We start from the raw sequence: 22,366 nt of genomic DNA, 5'->3' as shown, positions 1-22,366 counted from the left end.
TAGACAATTTTTTTGTACCACGCACTACTCCTGGCGCACAGCCCTCGCTTGAGAGCATGTCTTGGAACAAGGAGGTCCATGATGCAGGAAGAAAAGCAATTTGCAAGTTTTGGTACTTCTGCAACATTCCATTTATTGCAGCCAAGTACTTTTTTATTTGATTGTTTTAAATTAAAATTTAAAATTTTATGGTTTGAATTTGAAAGTTGAAATTGAAATTGAACTTTTCTTATTTAATCTATTTCAATTTGTGGCAGGTCTTCTTATTGGCAAGGCATGATTGATGCAGTAACCATTTGTGAGCCGGGGTTTAAAGCCCCCAGTGATACTAAGTTGAGTGGCCCTCTCTTGTTGGAAATGGTGGAAGATATGAAAGTTGACCTAGAAGACCACCGCCAATCTTGGAGCCAGAAGGATTGCACCATCATGACAGATGGTTGGACTAATAGGAGGAATAGAACACTCCTAAATTTTCTTGTATCCAGCGGAGGTGATTGATCATTTTACTTCTCTATATGCATTGTGATTGAAATTGAATAATTTACATTCTAATTTATTGATAATTAATTTGTTTTATTTTCAGGATCCACCATGTTTTTGAAGTCCATCGATGCTTCCTCACATGTCAAAAATGCGGCATACTTATGTGAGGCCATTGAGGAAGTTATAGATGAGGTGGGGGAAGAAAATGTGGTGCAAGTGGTGACAGATAATGCAGCAAGTTATGTTGCTGCAGGTAAACTTTAAAAGTTTTCTTTTAAGTTTTAAGTTTTAACTTTTAAACTTTTAAGTTTTTAACTTTTAAATATTAATGGTAAAATTTCTTGATACTTATAAGTTATCACATCTAATTCTTTAACTAATTTAAAATTGTTGCAGGAAAACTTTTGATGGAGAGGCACCCAAAAATCTTTTGGTCTCTATGTGCAGCCCATTGCCTTGACCTCATGCTGGAGGATATAGGTAAGCTTGGATGGGTGAAAGAATGCGTTGAAAGGGCCAAGAATATATGCAAATTTATTTACAATCATGCATTGGTCCTTAGCATTATGAGGCAATACACGGGGTAAAGGGAGTTGGCTCGTCCTGGTATAACGAGATTTGCCTCAAATTTCCTCACATTGAAATCCTTGTTAAAATCAAAGGCATCTTTGAGGCGCATGTTTGTTGGTGAGGAGTTGACTTCCTCATCCTATGCTACGACCACTGCAGGGATGGATGTAGTAGATTGCATTTTTGATGAGCTAGGTTTTTGGATCCCTTGTGCAGAGATCGTGCAGGTAATTTTATAAATTTATAATATTACATGCATATTTTTGTTTTGTTTGTATTGTGCAACTTTGCAATTTTTCTTATTTTCATGCACACTTGTGAGTTAACTATTTTTGTTTAACATTATTTGCAAGTCACTGAGCCCCTAGTAGTTCTCCTACGAGTTGTTGATGGGGAGAAGCCCGCTATGGGCTACATATATGAGGGCATGGATAGGGCCAAGGAGGCCATTAGATCCATATATGCTGGAGTTGAGGATAAGTATAGGCCCATTTGGGACATAATTGATAGAAGATGGCATAACCAACTTCATAGGCCCATCCATGCAACAGCTTATTACCTCAATCCATCATTTCGTTTCCGTGCTGATTTCAAAGCGGATGAGGAGGTTCTTAGCGGGCTATATTCAGTAGTACAACGGATGGTCACTGATACCACAGCTACACTTCTTGAGATGGATGCATTTAATAATGCATCAGGGGCAATCTTTGCCAGCCAATTGTGTAAAGAAGGTCGGACAAAATTGCAGCCAGGTAGAAAATTCTAAAGTTTATGACATGCATTTTAATTTTTCATTTTATAATCTACCTTTAAAGTTGGAAATGAGACTAATGTTTTTTTCTTTTCCTTATCTCAGATAGATGGTGGCAAATGTTTGGGCCTTCAACCCCAAACCTTCAAAAAATTGCCATCCGCATATTGAGCCAGCCGTGCAGCGCTTCTAGATGTGAGCGCAACTGGAGCATGTTCGAGCACATCCACTCGAAGAGGCGAAATAGATTGTCTGTGGAGAGGTTGAATGATCTAGTCTTTGTTCATTACAACCTCCGTCTCAGGACCAGACAGATTTTGGACGATGACTCCTCTCCGATCACTCTAGAGGAAGTCGACCCCGAGTCCGATTGGCTCACTGAGTCCACCGATCCAGTCTTCATTGATGAGGACCTTGAGTGGGTTGACCAGGCAGACAGAGAGGCTGAGGCTGCGGCTATGGCAGAGGAGGAGGATAGAGCACAATCAGGCACAGCACCTATGGCTACTCAGACTGGCACATCACAGGCAGAGACTATGGCTACTCAGTCATCCAGGACCTACCTTAGACGCCTTTGTAGGAGGCAGATAGACAAGGCTGAGCCAGAGCCTGAGCCATAGACTTGTTTTTTTTTACACTTTACAGTTAGATATATGTTTGGGAACATTTGTAGTCATGGATTTTATATTATACATTGGACAACATTTATAACTCTATATATCTATGTTTTCTAATTCCTTCAGCTACAATTTACATTTCTACGCATGTGATGGATGTATGTTTATGTATGTGATCAAATTAGCTTCTATTTGATGATGTTATAGTGTCTTTAAGCTTAATTCAATAATGGGTGTATGAAACAAGTTTTAAATAGTTAAAATCTCTAAATTTCAAGGGTTTTCTTATTTTGCCGAGTCGTTGCCGAGTCCGAGCCGAGTCACGAGTCGAGTCAGCCTTGCCGAGTCAAAGCCAAGTCCAAGTCTAGGAACTATGATTTATATATATATATAAAAAAAAAATTTAAATATATATATATATGTACGGACGAACCCGTACCCGTACCCAAATTTTTATTTTTTTTGCCGAATCTGCGAATCCGAACCTGAATCTGAACCGGAACCAGTAACTTAGGGTACAACAATGAAAATAATGAACTTTATAAAGACCCATATGACATTGTCGCCGATTTTATTATTTAAATACTGAACAATCAATATCTATCACAACATTTGAGATTGACAAATTGACAAATAGTATTTTTTTATTTTTTATGGTGGTTTTGTTATTATTATATTATATGAATGCTATATGTTATTCTGAACTTATTCCTGTTTACAGGTTGCAAATATGTATATATTTATGATTTTGATCTTTTTTCTGTATGGAAGTACCCAAAACAAACCCAACCCTCCAAAAAATTTGCTGCACTACTGTACCTGAACCAGTAACTTAAATAAAAGAAAACAGAAATGAGAAAAAGTAGAATGAAAAATGCCGGGAAACTCTGAATTGCTGGAAGGATGTTATGCATGGGTAGATTGCAAGAGAGAAGTTAAACTTGGAAAGATTGCAAGAGCATAAAAAATCAGTATTCAATACATTGGATGCTTGGGGAGAAATGGAAAATCTGGTGATATTACCAAATTTGTGAGAAGTAACCAATGAGGATCCAATGAAGAGTAATCAAAGAAATATATTAAAGGTCTAATTCCAAAACAAGAGCAAATCATTCTCTTATTAAAAAGTACCAATAATGTTATTACCAAAATTGTGAATGATTGAAAGAGCCATTATTACTTACACATTTAACTCATTGGAAAGAGACTAAAATGTGTAAGATGGGGCATGAGAGAGCTGATTTACATTCTAAAGCATATTGTAGGTAGATGAAGGGGTCAAAGTGAGGTTTAAAACCCTTTCAATTGTATTATTGTGTATGTAGTCCGTTTTACCCCAGAACCAGACAGGACTCTAAAAAGTGCCTTACTAACCAAATAAACAGAAGAAAGCTAATAAATATCAAAGGCTGTAGGATGTTCACATAAAGGTGAATGTGTGCTTTGTAAGGCCCTTTCCCTGGTGAATATTTATCAGTATACATGAGTTAAAGGTCATCAAAATGGCTATTCGTGGAAAATAGTCAAAATAAGAAATCAGAGATCGCATTAGTATTATAATTACAAATACTCCTGCTTAGTAATTCGTAGGAAAATATGTTAAAATAATCTCCAAGAAAATTTATAGAGCAAGTAATTTGAAGCAAATCTCCATGCTTGTGATTTGCACTATAAACTGTTTTAAGTGTGAACCTGTATGTTGTGGAAGGAGTATGGATGGTCACAATAAGGGCATATATTTTGCAAAGACTACAATCTATCAAGTAAGCAAGGAGTTGGCAAGTATTTTAAAATATTATCCTGAAAAATTTATAGAGCACATAATGTGAAGAAAGATCTTCATGCTTATGATTTACACTATAAACTGTTATAAGTGTGATCCTGTATGTTATGGAAGGAGTATGGATGGTCACTCTGAGGGCACTTAAGTCGCAAAGGCTAGATTCTATCAAGTAAGTGAGGAGTTGGCAAATGGAAAAGACTTGGGAAGTGAGTGTCGCAAAGACTGGACAATATGAAGTAACCAGGAAGCTGATATGCCTGCTGTTTTGTCCATGGATGTAACTCAGAACAAAATCTTACTTTATATTTACTTAAATTTTTGCCTATAAACAAAATAATAATAATTTGAGCGCATTGGAATATTAACCATTAAAGCATTCACTGTTACTTTGGAATAAAATTTAATTTGTATTCTAGATGCCTCAACTGCTATTGAGAGATAAAAAGTTAAAATTTAGACCCACTGCATGATTTATAAACTTCTAATTAAAGGTTAAGGACAAACCAAGAAATTCAACAGCATCTTTAGGCAGATTCATGACCACTTGTGTTATATAGACTGGCTTCTCGCGTCCAAATATTTCTTTAATGAATTCCCTTCCATCCAGATTAAAGACCTGCAGAACACAAAATATAACATGCGTAATTGGTATTTTTTGGGTCAATATAACGTGAAAAATAGAGTATCTCAGTACTAATCACTAAGAAGAACAGACACAGATATACATTGGATGTTAGGAAGGTAACACTTGATTTGTTACATAAAACACACACTGTCACCAAGAAGAATTTAATTTCTTGAATCTTCTGTTTTAAAGAACAGAATCCATGTTTGGTGATTCTCCTGATTTCTTTGAAGACTAAGATTTCAAAATGGCTAGCTTTCAAATGGCAACTACGATTCCATCACATGGGTTGCTTTAGACACATGATAAGGTAGAACCTGAGAAGCATGCCTATTGGTTAGCTACCCCTATAGACTTTTTTGCATAAATGGCATACCCATGCTCTACTCTCCCTTGAATTTCTTTTCTTATCTTTGTCAATTTGTGATGCATATTGTAAGAGAAGATTTTTGTGTTAAATGGATCTTTTGCATAGGTTTTGAGGAGTTTGGAAGGATATTCAAATGGATTTGTACTTGTTGGCCTTGCTACACTCCCGATCCTTGAAGAACCCCCAATGGCTGCAATACTTCTATGAATTCTAGCTCTACTTCTTTCTTGCACTTGAACTTCAACTTCTTCAATATCACTACTCTCACTGCTGCTAGTGCATATTTTACTGAAGTAAAGAATTTAAAAGAGAGTTGCAAGTTCAAATAAAAAAATCAAAATGCCCTCCCTATGTGTTAAAAAAATTTAAAAACAAAAATCAAAAAATGCAAAACAAATGTGAGATCAAGAATTTACATCAAATGTAGTGGATTGATATCCTAGTACCTTCTTTCAATTGCCATTATCTCCTCTTTTCACTGCTGCTCTTCAATACAAGTTTGTAAATGCTAAAATGACTAACCTATCTACTAACTATGACTTAATAATTCCTAACGCAGTGACTATTAAATTCAAACACTCTTTAATGGATATAAAATATTTGAACAATTAGTCATTCAACAAGGGAAGGAACATTTCTGAACAATTATCTAATTAAGCATGCGTATTATTCTCAACCATAGCAGCTAATCAACAATTAATATCTCCTCCTTAAACTATAAATATGACAAATCAGACCAGATAAAGTGACAAAACATTTTTCCAATTTGAGAATTATGATCAGTAATAACTATCCTACCTACTGGCATAGTTAATATTTTATGGTTTATTGATCTTGTAATAATAAAAATGTATCTGCCAAGTCAGCAAATTATAATTACAATGTTGAGTTATACTATCTTCTTTCAGTGTAATTCTTCCAAGTATGAAATACATTCTTTTATACCTTTTTTATGATTTATTTTCTCCTATCTCCTTTCTTTTTCCTCTTACAAGGCATATACCAGAATGTTGGAGCACTACCAGCCATTACCTCAACTTTACCATGAAGTTTATTGCAAGCAATATTCTTCAATAGATATTTAACAGCAGATGGGTTTAAATCATTTGCATACACTCTGTTCACTTTCTTTGCAGCAGCAACGGATAATGGACCAACACCACAAAAGACATCACCTATAATCCAACAAATGTTCCAAAGAATGTCAATTGAAAATAAGATTGCATGAATTACCAGCAAATGCTAGGTATATGAAACCCAAATTCAGTTAAGAATGAAAAAAAAATTGTATTTGAAATATTATCCATATCAAAAAGAATATTGACTCGTTTAATATTAAATAGTAAACATTCAGAGTTAATAAGCAATAAAAAAAATTATCATGCAGAAATGAATATTCAAAAGAAATTAGTAAACTACCAGAATATCTCTGCCAAAGAAATGAATATTCAGAATTTTAGGATTCAAAGTTTGGTTAGGATTAGGGTTCAATATAATAACATATTATATTGGGTGAAAAAGAAATTGCTGTGTTGTTGAGGGATCAGATTTAATGCATCTTACAGTCTGCTATAATGATTTCTGATTGCAAACATATGAGCAGCACTTAGTATAGCAGCATAAGAATATAGGGAGGACTATGTGACAGGAAATGTAGAGTGCTGGGTTTAATGTTGACAGCTAAGTTGCCGGTTTGGGTTCGGGTTTGAAAAACCGGTACGCCGGTACGGCAAAATTTTGAAAAGAGATTTGGGTTCGTTAGTAGAAAAACATGTGTATATATATATATAGCCTATAAGCATGAATACAGATTAGCATGTCACATAGCATCATATAAACAACAAAACCAACATAAACTTGTAATCATAGCATCATGATCATACCATAACAGCATCATTTACATCAAGTTTAATATCAAAATGACAAAATATTCAAGTATCATTGTTTCAACTTTCAACAATTTAAAGTTTAATCATCAAATGGATTCTCTAATTCATCATCCTCATTCTCCTCCTCATCATTGACATTGACATTGACATTGACATTAAATGAACCAATGCCAATGCCACTTACACTTGCACTTGCACTATAAGTTTGCTCGCTATCCGAGTCATCAAATGCAACAAGCTGAAAAGTGAAAGCATCCAAATCAGTATGCTCTGGCTCTATATCCCACATCTTCATTTCCCCTTGCTTGTAGTAATGTTGCTTGTGTGAAATGAGCCAAGTTAACTTTTTTAAAACTCACTTTTAGGGTTATATTTTAATTTTTTTATGTTGTGGATTTCAAAAAAAATTAAATTCTGCAAAAAAAACACCATTTTTGGGCCATCAGACCCTCTGGTTTGACCTGGGTCCTCTTGGGTTCGACCTGGTCCGAACCAGGTCTGTGAATCACGGACCCTGTCCGGACCACAGGCGGACCAGACCAGGACCCCCGGACCAAGACCGGACCGGACCAGTACCAGGGGTCTAGGGGGCCGAACCCAGTAACCTAGGTTGACAGTAATTTCTGTATGACAGCATTGTAAATGTGCCACTACTATGACTGGGACAGCAACATAACAGTTTTGATTAAAGATGCTTCAGTGGAGCTTTATATTGCAGGTTGAAGACTTCATTTTTTAAGAGCCAATTATCAATAGCAGGGATTTGATGATCTGATTTGGACTGAAAACTTTACAAGTGGCTGCGAATTATGTCTGACCTATTCTGGAATGTAATAGCATTGTAAGGGTCTACTATGACAAACCAAATCTGCAATAAAGGTCAGAAATTCTTTTTATATGTTTGTAATATGTTAGACGCAGATGTATCAATGACTGAATATTCAGTTTCAGCTTGTCACATACATATGCTATTTCTTTTTGAATGTTTAGTGGATAACAACGTTTTCTATGCACCAAAGCATTAACCCAACAACATACCTCATCATAACAATAAACTGAAAAATATTATCAGCCTGCAAACAACTGTTTGACATAATGTTTATTGACTGAGTTTGGGAAAAAGTAAAAAAGAAATTGGTAAAAATTTGCACAGAACTTTACAAACTCAAAAACATAAAACTTTAAAGCCAGATATCCAATCAAAATACTAATGTATAGGTTTTTCAAAATAATCAATTTTGCACCTTGAAACTAACAAATATGAATATATGATAGATTACAATTAGACGCAAGCCCCAAACCTCTTTACAGAGCCAATCAATCTAGTAAAGGCTGGAAGCACTTAATAAATCTATGCAATCTTTAATGGGGCATTTCATGGACCAACAAGGACAACAAATACATAAAACCAAGTCTAATATCTTGTCCTTCTATACTCGTAGAAGACAAAAACACCAAATACTAAATTTGCTGCATTTCAAAGAAGAGAAGCTTTGGATGTACTTTGGCTTCACTTTGCATGCCAAATGCAGGCAAAACTATATGGGCTCCACATCCAACCCCTCAGTCATGACCCATCCCTCTCAAACCACCATTTTCACACCCACTTGCTCAATAAACATAGTGTTGGTTGAAAATTTTGTACACTTGGGGAAATATACAAAATTGTGGTTTCAACCACAACGTGTGAGTAAAACTCCTCCTAATTAAGGGAAGGCTCCCCCTATCTAACTACAACTTTGAAAATAAAATGGGATGGGACAGCAATCTTTCTTCTTCTTTCAAGAAAGACTATCTTTTTCTCTTCACAGAAAAGTGATAGCGATTTGATATAAAACAGCAGTAACAACTTTCGAAATGAAATGAGAGAAAGGAAATGAAGTTTCCTGAAAGCTCAAAGACTTCCGTTACTTTCTTCGGGACAGGACAACAATATCAAGCTTAAAGACTTGATTATGTGAAGTCCTATCTACCCTTTTCTATACTAATTCTATCAAGAACAAATTATAACAGCTCAAAGACTGGAATATCTTATTCTTTTCTACTTAAAATAATGGGAAGAAGTATAAGCACAAAGACTCACAGTTATTTCTCACAAAATCTACTCCTAAATTCTCCTAAGAACAAGTGAAAGCACAAAGACTTACAGCTTCTCTCAACAAAATATTTATTTTAATCTATATTAACCTCAACTACTTGTAGCACAAAGACTGCAAATCAAATGTGATTAAGCTCTTTAAGAAACACTTGCAAGAAAGTTAATATAGAACACAAACTCAAGTATGTAGCACAAAGACTCAGAGCTTGAGCAATTTCCTTCTATTCCTTTCAATTCTTGAATTTACACGTGAAAGCTCAAAAACTTCTTTGCTGTAAATTTGGCAAAGTTTTTGCTTGCTTTTCCAAAAGATAAAGATTACAATAGACCCCTCAAGTATTTATAGAAGAGGAGCCTTGAGAAAAAGGTGGTGTTGTGACCTAATCACACATCACCCCATCCCAGATAGGGACCCCTTGGCTTTTAGGCCCTTTTGGTTGTTTGGTCTTGGTTTTTGTGTGTGTTGGTAGCAATCTCTTCAGTCTCTCCTCTTTGCGGACGTTCAGGGGTCAATTAGATTTAATCTGCTTCTCTGTCGAGCGAATTTTGTGAAGTCTAGGGCCCGTTTTGTCCCTTTTTTAGGGTTTCTACCTTTAGTCCTAGATTTTAGGGGTTCCGGTTAGGGTTTTGGAAAACTAAACATACAACTAGAATCAAGACCCTTCAAGGGACCTCCCAGTAAAATTTGAGCCCAAACGGAGCAACTTTCTATTTTTAGGAAGTCCTTATATTTTAGGGATTTTTTCCGAGTCCCGGAATGTCGCCATTTTGCCAAAAATCAAACTTACTATTTTTAGTAAGTTTCTATTTATAGTAAGTCATTCCTGCACCCTGTCTAAGGATCTAACGCTAACACCTAGAAAGTTTCTATTTTTTGAAAGTCAATACTGGTAGGGTCAGTCAAACAAGGCGACAAGGATCAGGCGTTCGCAGACATTTCTAATTCCGGAAAGTCAGACAACAGACAAAGAAAGCCAAAAATGGGTCAAGTGCTGGAATTCCATGCCTAAAATAGAAAGCTCGAGAAAACACTTCAAAATCTCAAGAGGTCAAAATATTCTAAGTCTAGGAGATTAAATGATGGAGATGCCAGGGACAGGTGGAAAATCCATGAATCCTTCTCCCAGGCAAAATTGCGCCCAAATCTGGAGTCAAACGCTGAATTGAAGAACCCAAGGAGAGGAGAAAAATCCATGAATCCTTCTCCCAGGCAAAATTGCGCCCAAGTCTGGAGTCAGGCGCTAAATTAAAGAACCCAAGGAGAGGAGAAAAATCCATGAATCCTTCTCCCAGGCGAAATTGCGCCCAAGTTTGGAGTCAGGCGCTGAATTAAAGAACCCAAGGAGGAGAAAAATCCATGAATCCTTCTCCCAGGCGAAATTGCGCCCAAGTCTGGAGTCAGGCGCTGAATTAAAGAACCCAAGGAGGAGAAAAATCCATGAATCCTTCTCCCAGGCGAAAATGCGCCCAAGTCTGGAGTCAGGCGCTGAAATGAGATTCCCAAGGAGAGGTGGAAAATCCGTGAATCCACGGCTGGAGGAGAATTGCGCCCAAATCTGGGGACAAGCGCCAAAATGGAGAAGCCAAGGAGAGAAGGAAAATCCATGAATCCCTCTCCTAGTAAAAATTGCACCCAAGTATGGACTGGGGCGCCAAAATGAAGGTCCTAGGGATTCACAAAGAGTTCCATGAATCCTTCTTCGGGTGAAAATTCCACCCAAGTGAGGTGGAGGGCGCCAAAGCAGGATGACCAAGGATAACAAGGAAAAGATGAAATTCCTTGACCAAGTGTGATTTGCGCCCAAGGATGCAGTCAAGCGCTAAACAAAGGAGGTCGGGGACAGAAGGAAAATCCATGAATCCTTGGCATGGTGAAAATTTCACCCAAGCTAAAAAAATTGAAATTTTGCCTAAGGCATGGAATCCAAGAGTCAAGGAGGAATAAAAAGCAAAATTCCCCTCAGGCGAATTTTCGAATTTGCGATTTTTAGACACCAAATCTCGACCAAGTGTGGAAAATTTTACAGATTCGGAATCGGGGTGAAATTCCTCATCCAATGAACATGACTCCTAAATTTTAGGAAGATCCCTAAAAAATAGGGATGTTGAAAAGGACATGAAAATTCCTTCGAAGGCAAGAGACGACAAGTTAGAATGGAATCGAGCAAATCCTGAGAAAGTTCTTTGAATTCCCTCCAAAATTAGAAAGAATGAAAATCAACGAGTTGGCAAAAGAATCTTCCAAGTATGACACGTGACTTGGAGCATTTAAAGAAAATTCTAAATTTGAACTCATTTCACATGGGAAGTTGCCTTTGCATGGCATAGTGATTGGGGAAAGTATGACACACCATAAATGCAATTACTAATTAAAATGCCTCCTAACTTAGCAAGACAGTTCGAAGAATTCTATATAAGCTTGGAAGGACATTTCATTTCTCACGTGCAAGATTCGGGAAAGAAGAAGTGGAGAAGTGCAAAATATTCATACTTAGTCTCTATTTTCATCATTTCGAGGTGCTTCCAAGATGGCGGAACCAAGCAAGGCAGCTACTATCTCCAGGCAGGCATTGATCAAAGCGCAGATGAAGAGTTTTCTTCCTCATTCTCGGTTGAATTCAAGATGGGATGAAGTCAGCGATACTAATCTAGGCACGTTCAACTTGGCTGCATTCAAGATCCGAATGTTTGGAACACCAGGGCACAATCCATCCCCGACAGCTGTCAGAATTGTGAGAAGTGGAATAGTTGCAGCAGTTGGTTTTCCTCCCGCTATTCAATGCCCAAATCTGATCTTGGAATGTGCAGCACATTACAATCTAGAGCGGAAAACAATCTCAACGCCAGATGGCAAGTTACTGGCAACATTGACTCCAGAGTCAATTGGTGAAGCTTTCGGAATACCTTCACATTATTCCATGACGTACAGGACCAGCAGCGGAGCTCAGGCAGTATATGAAGCAGGCCCTACCAAGTGCGCCGATTTGATCAACAAGCAGTGGTTGCTGAAGCCTAGAGTGCACGCTTCTAAGATGCCCAAAACTCTCACAATCTTCGAGTTCAACCAAGAGTATGTGGACCTGATAAAGATGCTAAGCAGAGTAATGGGATGCCTACATTCGGTGAACTTTGAGGCTTGGATGTTCTTCTACATAGGCGAGATCATGAATTCAAATACGTTGATCGACTGGGCTAGATTAATTAGTCACTACTTGCATGAACAATTGAAGAACCTAAAAGAGAAAAGGTCCCAGTCCTTTTTCATGAGCTCCTACCTGTTCTATATGCTTGCACGAAGGGGAGAATTCGATGGGCTGCCAACAAGAGGAATCATGGGTTGCGGAACAAGCTCAGTTAAAAGTGCATGAGTGTTATCCCCAGCTACATCTCTCCAATGTTAGCTCTTACAGGTTGGCGAATGACACCTTCACCATGTACCTGACACGACTTGTGCAAAATAAGTTGCACATGAGGTTGTCACCACAAGCAAGTGCCTTGGTCCAGAGGTATGGCGCTGCGTTCCTGCAATTCCCCAAATTCACCTACATCAGGTCGCAAGGGTTCTCCTTCCTATCTTACAAATTGCCCAGATATCCGTCAGACAAGCTTGTATTGCTCGAGCTCATGAGGCAGTTAATTGCCTATGATCAGCTGCAGAAGAAGAAGAAGCAGCAATCTATTGAATTTCCAATTGTCTTGTGGGATTTCAGGGAGATATGCCTGGGTTTGGAGGCAGCTGAAAGTGCAGCAGGGGAATTGGCATTCTATCGCCTACCATTTTTACACATCCAGGGCCCAATACGATCCTTACAGCCAGATTAGGAAGGTTGTCGGTGTCAAATTCATACACAGATTTCACTTGGAGGATTGCTGGGCAAGTGCTGACGATGACCTTGAGGTCCAGAGAAGAATGCATTCCAGACTGCCCCTCGACACCATCAGAATAAGTGAAATTCATCAAGTACTAGATCAGGTGAAGGAAGATTCAGATTTGACGCGACCCGAATTCGAGAAAGTAAAGGATCAACCTATCCAGTTGCCAGATTGGTCAGAGCCCGAGGTAGATGATTTGAACATATTAGCTAGACCAGTGCTAAAATTCACTAAGCACTGGATTGACAGGCAGATAAGAAAGTTGGTGGAAGACAATGTCCATCTAACATACCAACTAATGGGAAGTTTGGATTCCCACAGTGAGGCAACTGAAAGCTCTTCACAGGTTCAAGCAGGAAAGGAAGCCCGGATAGATAAAGGGAAAAATGCCCCAAAGAGACCAAGGACAACAAAGAAGAAGGATATCCGGCAAGAAATCCCACAGGAGGTTCAACAAGAAGCCCAACAAGAAGAACCTCCACGAAGGAGAGTAAGAACAGCAAGGGAGCATTCACCAGTTAGTTCCTCGAGCGTGTGGGAAGTGGAGATGTTTCCACATTCCACAGGTCCACTTCCAAGGAACGTTCCAACACCCGATATACTCAGCATCAATGCCTCACAAGGCCACCATCAACCGAGAAGTCAAAGGCAAGAAAGTCCCCGGCACGAAGAGGAGGTTCACCAGGATAGCTTCGTGGAGACTATCCCTAGTGAAATGGAGGAAGAATCTCAACAACAGGAGCATGTAGAAGATCATAGCCATTCCATCCCCACTCCAGATTGGTTGATAGGCAGGCTGGGGAATGAAGCAGAAGGAACCGATCCTGCTCAGGAGTTAGAAGAATTATTGAAGAGGATGGATCGGCCACCGAAAAGAAAGGCCCCCGGAAGTTTTTCAAGGTGGTCAGGGAAGAATCTGGATCACGAACCTTGCACATTGTTGAGCCTGCAGTGGATAAGGATAGGGGTGAGATTAGACAAGAGTATTACGTCATTAGACAAGTTGATCTTAGCCATGCTTCCACTGGTCAAGTTGTGGGAGACTTTAAAGATTCCTCCTTAGCCATGAAGGAGAAGTTGCTGAAATCAAAGGCAAAATGTAAGCCGCTAAGGGAGGAAAATAGATTACTATGTGAATACGTCAGGAGTTTCAAAAGACCCCTCAGGGAAGCAGGTCCTTCATCCACTCCTCCTCCCTCCCTTCCCAAGGAAGTAGTTGATGATGTAGAACTTATTAGAACAATGGCACAAAATTCCCGGGAATGGGTAGAGGATGTCTATGCTGAGGCAGGAAAATTCGTTGAGGATCTAGCTCAACTTCATTCGAAGTTCGTGGCCCTCCTAAGCAGATTAGAGACAGCAAAAGGACTATGGGAGGATGTAGATGTTTACCAAGACTTAACCATTTCCCGACTCAGGGCTCTGACAAAGACTCCAAGGCAAACTCTGGTGGACGGGAAAGTGATCCAAGAGAATGAAGCTTATAATTTTCTCTGATGGTTCTATGTTATCTGTTCGGGAAAGAACACCCTTGACAAATTTAGCATTGACTCTGTCACCTTGAAGGAGTCTATAAGAGGGATACAGGAAGAAATCCTTAGTGCCATGGAAGCTTTGTTTGCAAGGAAATTCAGTGACGGAGGAATAACGGTGAACTCCCTGAAATCCCAATTGCACAATTTCTTCTTCGTCGGTTCGTTCCCTAAGGAACATTTTGCAAATGTTTCTTCATTCTCTGGTATGATGAAGAAAACGCAGGAAATCATGATAGAATGGGAAAGCTTCTTTTCCAGGAGCGAGGAAGAAATTGCCTTGATGGACTTCAACATTGAAAATGTGCCAAGTGTCTCCATCAGAGAATTGGAAGCTGTCGTCGGCAGATTCATTACATACGCCATAAATGAGCGAGATAAAGGTTGCCCATTTTTGGACGAAAGCCTTTTGGTTGAATAGTAATGGCATACTTATTGTTGAAGGAATATTGACTAGGCATGGGTCCAATCAAAAGAAAAACTACAACTAAAGATTCAAAAGGTGGAAAAATACAACTAAGTGTATACAACTAAGTGTTGAAAAACACTTAAGTTGTAGCACGTGAAGATATGAATCCTTCAAACTTCTGAATGATCATTTGTAGTTCATCGGGATCCGGTTCATGGGTGTTCTTGGCAACAACCATGGTCTTCACAATGGTATCATGGCATCGGAGGAGTGCAGAGCTGTTTTTCTCCAGGATGGATTGGATTTCATGCAAAAAGATTTGGTGTTTCATCAACATTTGAATTGAAGCAGCTGAGAATTGTTCGCTCCTCCATTCATTATGAATCCTCATTTGTAAATCAGCAAGAACTTCTTCTTCTGAAATCAGCTCTCCATCCTGACTTATTATGTTGCAAGAGGCCTTTTTACAATCAGAGACAATATCTTGGAAAACTTCTCCCCGTAATCTCATTGCATCACCAATCTCCTCAATGAGGAATTTAAGAACAAGGGCCTTATTTTCCAGAAGCTCTTCAAATTCTAAGTACATGACCCTGGAAGAGATGATGGCATGCTCCTGTAGAACACTCAATTGTTGTTGGGGCATGGTACGCCAGATTGTCAAACTATCTTCAACACTTTCCAAATTCTTTTTGAAAGTATCGGAAGTCTGATCCAAATTCTCTTCAACAGTTTCCAACTTAGACATCATCTGAAAAATGTCTTTTATCACTTGTGCACATAGATCATGAAGTTGATCAACCCAGGAATCCAATGCTTGTACCTTCTGAGCAACCCTTTCAACTCCACGAATTAATTCTTGGGAACCGGAAGAACTTGTGGGGTTACTCCCTTCAGCAACAGGTTTTGTAATTTTATGAACAGCTGCCATAAGTTGTCGGTTTTCCTCTTCTAGCTTGTCTTTCTTTGCTAGAAGTTCATCACACCGTTGTACCAATGAAGCTACAGAAAACTGAGCATAATGTTTAATCACCTCATGCATTTGCTTACCCAATTCTATCCTTGTAACTTTGTAATCAGCAGCCGACATTTCTTCAAGTGGCTTATCTGCAATGGGTTCAACAATTTCAACTATCTTCATCTTGTTGTTGTCAACAGTTACTCTGGAGATAGTCTTGGCCTTTTTAACAACCTTGGATCTAGATTGTTTAAGTTGTTGATAATCAAAGGCATCAGGTGAGATTTCTTGCTTCTTCCTTTTTGGAGTAAAAGAACTAAGCCATGGAGGTAAAGCCATCAACTCTCCTTCAGTAGCAGTTGTAGGCAAAGGAGAAGTAGCTTCTGTTTGAATAACCATGGTCATCCTGGGAGGAATATTCGTTTCTGATGGCGACCACGGTTTGCTCAGTAACCAATGGGCATGAAGATTGCCTCATAAATTCTTCAAAACCAGAAGTGGAGGTATCAATTTCTGACAGTTGGATACAAGCAAGAGTATCTTCAGGAACTTCCAGCACACTCTCTTGTTGATGATCAAGAGGTTGCTCGTATGCCGAAATAGGAATGGCATTCTGAGGAGATTCATCAACAAGCAAGTCAGGAGGAGAAAGGGGGGTCTCAATGGAAACTGAGGGAATGATCTCATGAGGGGAGACTGATGCTGGAAACTTAGGAGTGTCATCAGATTGCTGCCCTTCTTTTGGATTGTCCAGATCGATCACCTGAACATGAAACCGTGACTTTTCTCTCCCACGAACTGTCGCCTCCTGAGGAGGAAGCACTACTGCCCGACTAACTCGCAATTTGATCCTTGTGCCCAAAGATGATGTGCCTTCCTTGTTGTCAACCTAAATCTCAGACTTACATCCAAGAGGCCCCGTAGAATCATCTTCTTTTCCAATCTTGATTTTTATGAGTCTAACAGCATTACTTTTCAGCCAAGCATTGGTGTTAGCCAAGATAGGCTGAAATCTCTCAAGAATGGATATGCACTCCTTGTGTAACCATTGGATTAAAGAAAGTGGAGCTTCCTCAACCCTTCGTGAAATATATTCGGGATCAAGTACGTGCCCATCATCAATCATCCCTTGTGGAATATCCACCAAGTCCAAATCAACAACTTGCTCAACAGTGAGCCTGTAGTAATCCATCTTCAAAACCTCGACCTCTGTACAGAGATCTATCCAGATATCCTCAATGCAATGCACGTGCATGAAGGATTTTTTGATCTTCTCCTTCATACCCCGGTAATCAAAATCAACTCTAGACTTAAACCTTTTGAGCTTAATTTCCTACATTTCAGTCTCCATGGCCTTGGCTTTAATGGATGTGACAAGAGAATACCGGCCAATTTTTTATTGGGTTTGTTGTAGAGATCCCCATTCCAACCTTATGTCTGACGGACTAATGAGCGTGGACAGCCATGATCTGTCTTCCCAACTCCATAAGAATGATCTTATCAGTTGGGTATCTAGGAGGCATATATGGTTGCCCACTATAGCATCCGATTCTCATATAGGTGAAGGTCGAGAACTGTAGAAACAAGCATCCATACTCACCCTTTCCCATGCCTCATCTGATACCCTTTTGTTCTTCAAAGTTCTGTCAAACTCACACATGAAGTAACCGAAGAATGCATCTTGGACTCTTCTAAAATGCAATTTGTTGGATCTTAAAGGCAACTGATCATAATAATCCCATACTGGTATAAGCGAGCGATCACCCTCGGTAGAAAGACCTGGAAAATGCCTACGCGATGCTACCAAGTACACCAAATATGAGTTCATGTAGAAAGCCATGGTGGAAGAGACTGTTGAAAGTTGTTCACAAAAGGCATCGCTGATGACTTCTCCACATAATATATGATGGGACTGCCTTATGAACATGATGAACTTGTACATCCAGGGCTCAAAAACGTTAGAATGTTCAAGACCCATTATCCTGCTGAGGAGGGTTATGATGTCTCCTATTTCCCATTTGAAGTCACAGCGGTACAAGTTAGCCCACCTTGAGAAGGCGGCTCATGGCTCATGGATCCACCTATTGATATGATGTTTGCAGTCTTTCTCCCTTTTCACATAATACTCAGTTGCACTCTCTTTGGAGATTTCCATGTAAACAGGTGCGGGAGGTATTCTGAAGACTTTCTCAATTGTGTCTGCATCAAGGCGGATTATTGCTTCGTCGTCATCATTTTTAACGATTCTTGTCTCCTTGTCAAAGTGATGGGCGCAAGCAAGAACAAATTCAGGTTCTAGGGCAGCCACTGGGAAAGAAGATGCGTGATGCATATGGTTGTCCAACAGCCGCTGCATATTGCTATCTTGCGGATCCTCAACCCTCTTGACAAATTCTAACATGTCCACATGCCCTATCTCTGTATCTCTTTTACGATCCAAAGGAGAGGAAACTTGGGAAGGCGCAACTTCGTTTTGGTACTTGTCATATTTATACTTCATCTTTTTTGGAATTGGTGATGATGGCAAATCTGACATTGATGGACAACCTGGAATACTGTGATGAAGACTTAAAAGTGTTAAGGCAACATCATTTTCAGCTACAACTAACATTTTTCCTCCTTCAAATGGGAAGAACTTTGACTCTTACACTTCACAACTTTGTGAGAGAAAGATGGGAAATAAATGGAAATGGGGAAATCTTGACTTAGATCAATTTCGGATATTGGGGAAATTTTGACAAGTATACAAGTTGCAAAGAGCATACATGCAATCGGATTTTTAAAACCCGAATGCAAGTACATTTGTAAATTTGCAAATGGAGAAATGGGTGGAAAATGAGAGTTAGACTTGCAGAAAATGACGAAAATGGAAAGTACGGATATGGGTGACATGAATAGATAAAAATGGAAAGATCCGGGAATGTCATTTTCATGAAAATGGGAAGAACTTCGAACATGTAATCCGGTTCTCAAACCCCGATTTTGAAAGGATGGGTATTTATCATTTTTTGCAACTTGGAATTTTAACCAAAAATGGTTAAATTCTTTAACCGTAAGGTAAGAACAATGATTTTCAGCCAACTTGTAATCGGGATTTAAAATCCCGAACACAAGTAAAGAGGGAAAATGGGGAAGATCAATGCAATTCAAAAATTGCTTATGAAGGGGGAAAATCTCTCTCACAAAACCGATTTTAGGGACAAGAACAACATATTTACAAATTTACAACTAGAAAGGAAAATAAGAAAACAAGAAAACAAGAAAGGAAAAGAAAACATACCTTGCTTTAATCTGAAATGCCTCTTCAAAAAGATGAAACAATCTTTGTATGAAGAAGACAATCCCTTAAATAAAGACAATCCGCAATGCCAAACCCTAGCCACATTTTTACAAAAATGCTATTTGCATAAAAACGTGGTGACCAATGAAATAAAATGGCACAAAAAGTGGCCAAATCTCCCTCTAACTCCAACGCATAGGCAAGAGATGCAAAAGCAACTTGGGAGATTGCTGCTTTGGGGAGTAAAAATCCCTCAAAATGTGGATTCAAGGAATCACGTGGTAGGTTTTGAAGAAGAAAAACGGCAAACAAAAACCCCCAAATGGCGTGAAAGATGTCTACAATTGCATGAGAATAGAAAGGAATCCTAAACGCCTTGCATCTCCAACAAATCTCCACAAAAATTGCTTTGAAATCTTCAACAAATCCGTTTTTCTAGCTGGTCGGATTTTTTGGAAGGAATAACAAGTTCGAATTTGCATGTATTGTTGAAAATCGGGTTTTTTGGAGGAAATAACAAGTTTAAAATGCACTTTATCTCATTCCTAGGCAAAATCGGGTTTTTTGGGCAACATGACAAGTTTAAAATGTCACTTTTCCCTCAACAACGCAAAATCGGGTTTTTAAAATGCAATTACATGTTTAAAATCCTTCAAAAATGCACTTTATAGAGAAAATCGGGTTTTGGAGAAAGATGTTTAAAATTACTTGTAAAGGGAAAATAAAATCCCTACAACAAGTTTTAATTCACTTGCACATATGTAATAGGGGTTTAAAATCCCTATTACAAGCAAAAACCATTAAAGTAGGGGTTTTAGAAAAGAATTACAAGTTTACTTGTAACTTAACCAAAAAATCCCTATTTTAACTGAAAAAGCCAAAAAGCATCAAGGGGGAAATGAAAAGCAAATTACAAGTTTTTATTTTTCAAATAAAGTGCACTTGTAATTGGCCAAAAAATTCCCTGCAAAGACCAAAACAATGGAAATCATTAAAACTTGCAATTCAAGAGAAATTTCCCACCTGCAGTCAGGGAGAAAAAAACCGAAATTGAAGGAAAGACATAGCAAACGAATCCAAAATGCGACGAAATTCGAAACGTGGTTCGAGGATGGACTGAGGATTAAGCCAGTACAAGGATTAGTCGAAATTCTGCCTCGGGAAGTGTTCCATAGAGTAAAATTTTCATTTTTTCACAAAACTTTTATGTAATGGTCCTTCATTTTTGAAAACAAAAATGAGGACAGCACATAGACCTCTCATGCACACCTTTTACCATGACTCCTCGATCACTGTCCAAAGGTCATCCTGCACACTCATTAATATTCCAAATTTTCAAGACATTTTTAATGTTGCATACTTTGTTAATATTTCAGGATCTATTTACATGAGCATAAAACTTATGCAAGCAACTAGGTGCAACATTCTCCCTTTAAATACATCAGCTGGTCAGAAGAAAAGAATACGGTGTCAGATTCTTTCATTGCAACTGTCGAAGCCAGGTCAACATGGTCAAGCTACTAGTAGAGGAAGGTTCTGATGATATCTTCATTGGACAGCAACCTAGGAAAAATCCATTCAGTCAAGCAAATCAAAACAAATCCACCAAAAAGTATCACTGAAGCCTACTCTATCTATTTTTCACTAGCTTTAAGTTTTAAGTCAGCCAACCTCCTCTTTCACAAGCAAATTTTAACTTTTTCCCACTATTCTAAGCTCTCTGTTTCAACCATCTGTGGCAGATTATTAAGAATGTGTGATTCATTTTCCCGCATATCTTATTCTCTAAATCTTGTTCTTGTTTGCTGCAGTTAAACTTAGGAGCACCAGAATATTTGCTACTCCTATCAATCATCCCCAAAGAAAAACCAGAAATAAGCAAAAGACATATAACCCCTTAGAATTTTGCATTTATAAGATGAAGCACATCAGAAAATAAAATGGCCAATATTAAAAGAGAAAGTAGTCATTCTAGCAACACTTCCCAGCCCATATCAATGGAAGTTGAAGAACTGTCCCTTTGTGTTTTGACTGCTACTAAAAATACCTCTTTAGACATTAATCTAAAAGATGAAAGCTGATGTCCACTCTGATTCTGAAATCATCCCCAATTTTTCTATTTCAGCCTCCCAGCCATATGTATCAAACTATCTCCCCATCTCCACTACCACACAATCTTCCTTCAACCCTGTTACAGTCATCCTTGACACGCCTCTCCCTAGTTTGGGACTTTCCCTAGTTTGCTCCTCCTCTCAGAATAGCCCCTTACCTGGCCTCAAACTCCAATCATAGCTATTCAATAGATGCCCTCCCATTGGCCCACACCCCATGCCTACTTGAAAGATCTGATACGCACAGCATTGAACCTGCCAAAAAGGTTGACCCAAAACTTCACGGTTTCCTAAATGAAATTGTGGAGAACATCTGTAATAAAAACAAATATCTAAGCAGAGCACACGTGCACAACCCTTATATGGAAACAAACTCGCTTCACCTCCTCCATGTCATGGAAAAGCAACAAGAGGGGGCAGATTCAATGTATTGACTACATTGATCACTTAAATGTAATCATTGAAATCACACATACGCTATCACAGAACCAACTCCCTGCTGTTAATTAGAAAATCTACAATGCCAAATAGTGGAGATTGTCAAAGAGCAGGCAGAACTCTCAAACCCTCCAAAGCGACAGAGTTACAATGATGAATGGATGCTCCAACACAATGGCACAAGTGGAACCAACTGGAAAGCAGGCTTTGCTCAGCCTCCATGACCATCAACCAATGTCAAGTTGTTTCCAAAGCTATACATATTGAAAAGCTCTAACACTATGATGATATTTATGTCTATGACTCTATTCAAAAACCAACTGCAATTGTAGTAGTTAGTTGTTTTCTTTTTACAGCAATTTAGAATGCTTCAGCTAGTAGAAATCTTAATAAAACAATTTATATTCATTGTGTTTGTAAACTCCAAGAGGTTGGCACAATCACAAATCTGCCCCCTTATTTGTAAATTTTTTCTTACTTCAATATAGTTTTTAAGTGAGAAATACAATATGATGTTTGTTTGAAAAGCTAATATGGTATCAGAGCGGTAATGTTTCCTGTGCCTTCTTTTTAGTGATA

General features: G+C 38.6%; 1 protein-coding gene across 3 annotated transcripts in view; it reads right to left on the bottom strand.

Moving 5' to 3' along the window:
- LOC131068690 (tRNA (guanine(37)-N1)-methyltransferase 1) overlaps positions 1-22,366 on the bottom strand; it is a 177,564-nt gene that overhangs the window by 54,979 nt on the left and 100,219 nt on the right. For 2 of the 3 annotated variants that reach the window (XM_058003932.2, XM_058003934.2), the window contains 2 exons: positions 6,232-6,374; positions 4,709-4,820 (listed from right to left, as the gene is read on the bottom strand). In XM_058003932.2, the coding sequence (XP_057859915.2) occupies positions 4,709-4,820; positions 6,232-6,374 (255 nt within the window). Of the gene's footprint in view, positions 1-4,708; positions 4,821-6,144; positions 6,375-22,366 lie in introns of those variants that run through there. The other variant, XM_059207537.1, reaches the window with a different exon arrangement.

The sequence above is a fragment of the Cryptomeria japonica genome, chromosome 6, assembly GCF_030272615.1.
Source record: "Cryptomeria japonica chromosome 6, Sugi_1.0, whole genome shotgun sequence".
Lineage (NCBI taxonomy): Eukaryota > Viridiplantae > Streptophyta > Pinopsida > Cupressales > Cupressaceae > Cryptomeria > Cryptomeria japonica.
The sequence above is the reverse complement of the archived record's forward strand: the minus strand, read 5'-3'. Positions and strand labels throughout refer to the sequence as shown.